Here is a 1,627-nt window from a genome sequence, read left to right on the forward strand (position 1 = left end):
GTTCTATATTTTGAGTACAGTACATATTGTAAGCCTTTTAAGTTGTTGTGTTTGCTGCATGACCTGTTTCACCTGTTCCCCCATGTTTGTCTTGTATGTTTTCTTGAATGGGTGTTTCTTAACTGCCCCCTCCCCCCTTCCCTGAATGTACAGCACCTTGTGAATTTATTTCTGTGAAAGGCACTATATAAATAAAACTTTACTTTACTTTACTTTACTTTACTTTACTTTACTTTATGATAGTAAATTTAATTATCATTAGATTTATAATTTGTTGGACTTAATCACGTTTTATTTGATGGTTTGAAAGACTCTTTGTATAAAATTTCGTCATTTTTTTTCTTTCATAAAGAAAGAAAACAGTTCAAATTCTCAAATTATTCAAAGAAAAGAAAGATTATATTTCCTTTCATAAACATGCTGATGCTTAAAAGATTTCCTATTTACCTGATATACAGAATCTTATCTCAGCGTTGTAATTCTGTCTGTGTTCTGCAGCCGCCTGAGACTGAAACAGAAGAGCTTGAGAATGAAGTCAATAAAACTCCAGAACCAAAACCATGGATTTCTCTTGGCAGTGAAACAGAAATTGAGGAAGAATCTGTCAAAGAGACTAGAGAAAAGGTACTGCRGTGAATCGAAACCACATAACAGTAAATATGTGATATAAAATACGGGTTATTTTCTKTATTGCTGCAGTATCACTCTGTCGTTTTGATCTCCTTGCCTTCACCAGCTGAAGATCAGCTTSTTTAGAAAGCGGGAGTCGTTTGGATTGCCACTCATTTTTTCTGGCAGCGAGACCACCCACCTGGAGTGGCCCTCCTATGAGGACAAGACATTCAGCATGAAGGTGATGCTGAAAAACTGCAGCACACAGGCGGTTCCAAGGCTGCGGGACTGCAGTGCACAAACGCACAGGTACGATAACAAATCTGTGCACATCAAATGGSTTTGTTCGGCAGGAGGAGGCACTCACATAAATTTCAGAAGCGTTTTATTCCTTGCTCAGGCCCAATAGGAATGCATTTGCTTTCTTGTTGTTTTGAAGTTATTCCAGCACTGTAAGGTTTTGTGTCACGTTCACAGGAATTTTCAGAAGAATGACTCCACCCAGTACATGTTAGAAGAGGAAAAAGAGGACAAAGAAAGGATCCTGCAGGATGAAAGTATTAAGATTTTTCTTAATGTGGTAACTCCCAGGTAAAATAGTTCATTCTCATTTTAAAGTTTTAAATTTATTTTAAAAAAACGTATATCACCCTCTGCACCGCAACTTCAGGCTCCTCCCATCAGGATGCAGATATTCATCACCAACATGTAAAACTAAGCATTTTAAAGGGGCAATTTTATGTGTTTCTCAGGCATATATTTAAATACTATACCATAATAAAGTATCTATGTCACCTTTAGCTGTTATTAAAATGCTGTTTTTATGTTTAAACAGAAAATAAACTTCTCATCACTTCCTCTTCTAAATGCCTTAAAATTGATCTCTTTAAGAACGACCTTCCGCTTCTGTCCCGCCCATTTCAGTGCGGTGGGGGGTTGCGCATGCGCTATGATGCAGTTTACTTGGCATCTGAAAATACATTTCCTCAAAAGGTATTTTGAATCTGAAAAGAGC

The 1,627-nt window shown here is 37.2% G+C and overlaps 1 protein-coding gene across 1 annotated transcript in view; it reads left to right on the plus strand.

Moving 5' to 3' along the window:
- Positions 1-1,203, plus strand: part of LOC106528258 (WD repeat-containing protein 63) — a gene marked incomplete at its 3' end in the record, with an annotated part of 8,469 nt that extends 7,266 nt beyond the window's left edge. The window contains 3 exon segments of the mRNA XM_014023382.1: positions 499-624; positions 737-921; positions 1,090-1,203. Coding sequence (XP_013878836.1) covers positions 499-624; positions 737-921; positions 1,090-1,203 — 425 coding nt within the window.
- Positions 1,204-1,627: the final 424 nt, after the last annotated feature.

Source organism: Austrofundulus limnaeus, unplaced genomic scaffold, assembly GCF_001266775.1.
Source record: "Austrofundulus limnaeus strain Quisiro unplaced genomic scaffold, Austrofundulus_limnaeus-1.0 Scaffold365, whole genome shotgun sequence".
Classification (NCBI taxonomy): Eukaryota; Metazoa; Chordata; class Actinopteri; order Cyprinodontiformes; family Rivulidae; genus Austrofundulus; species Austrofundulus limnaeus.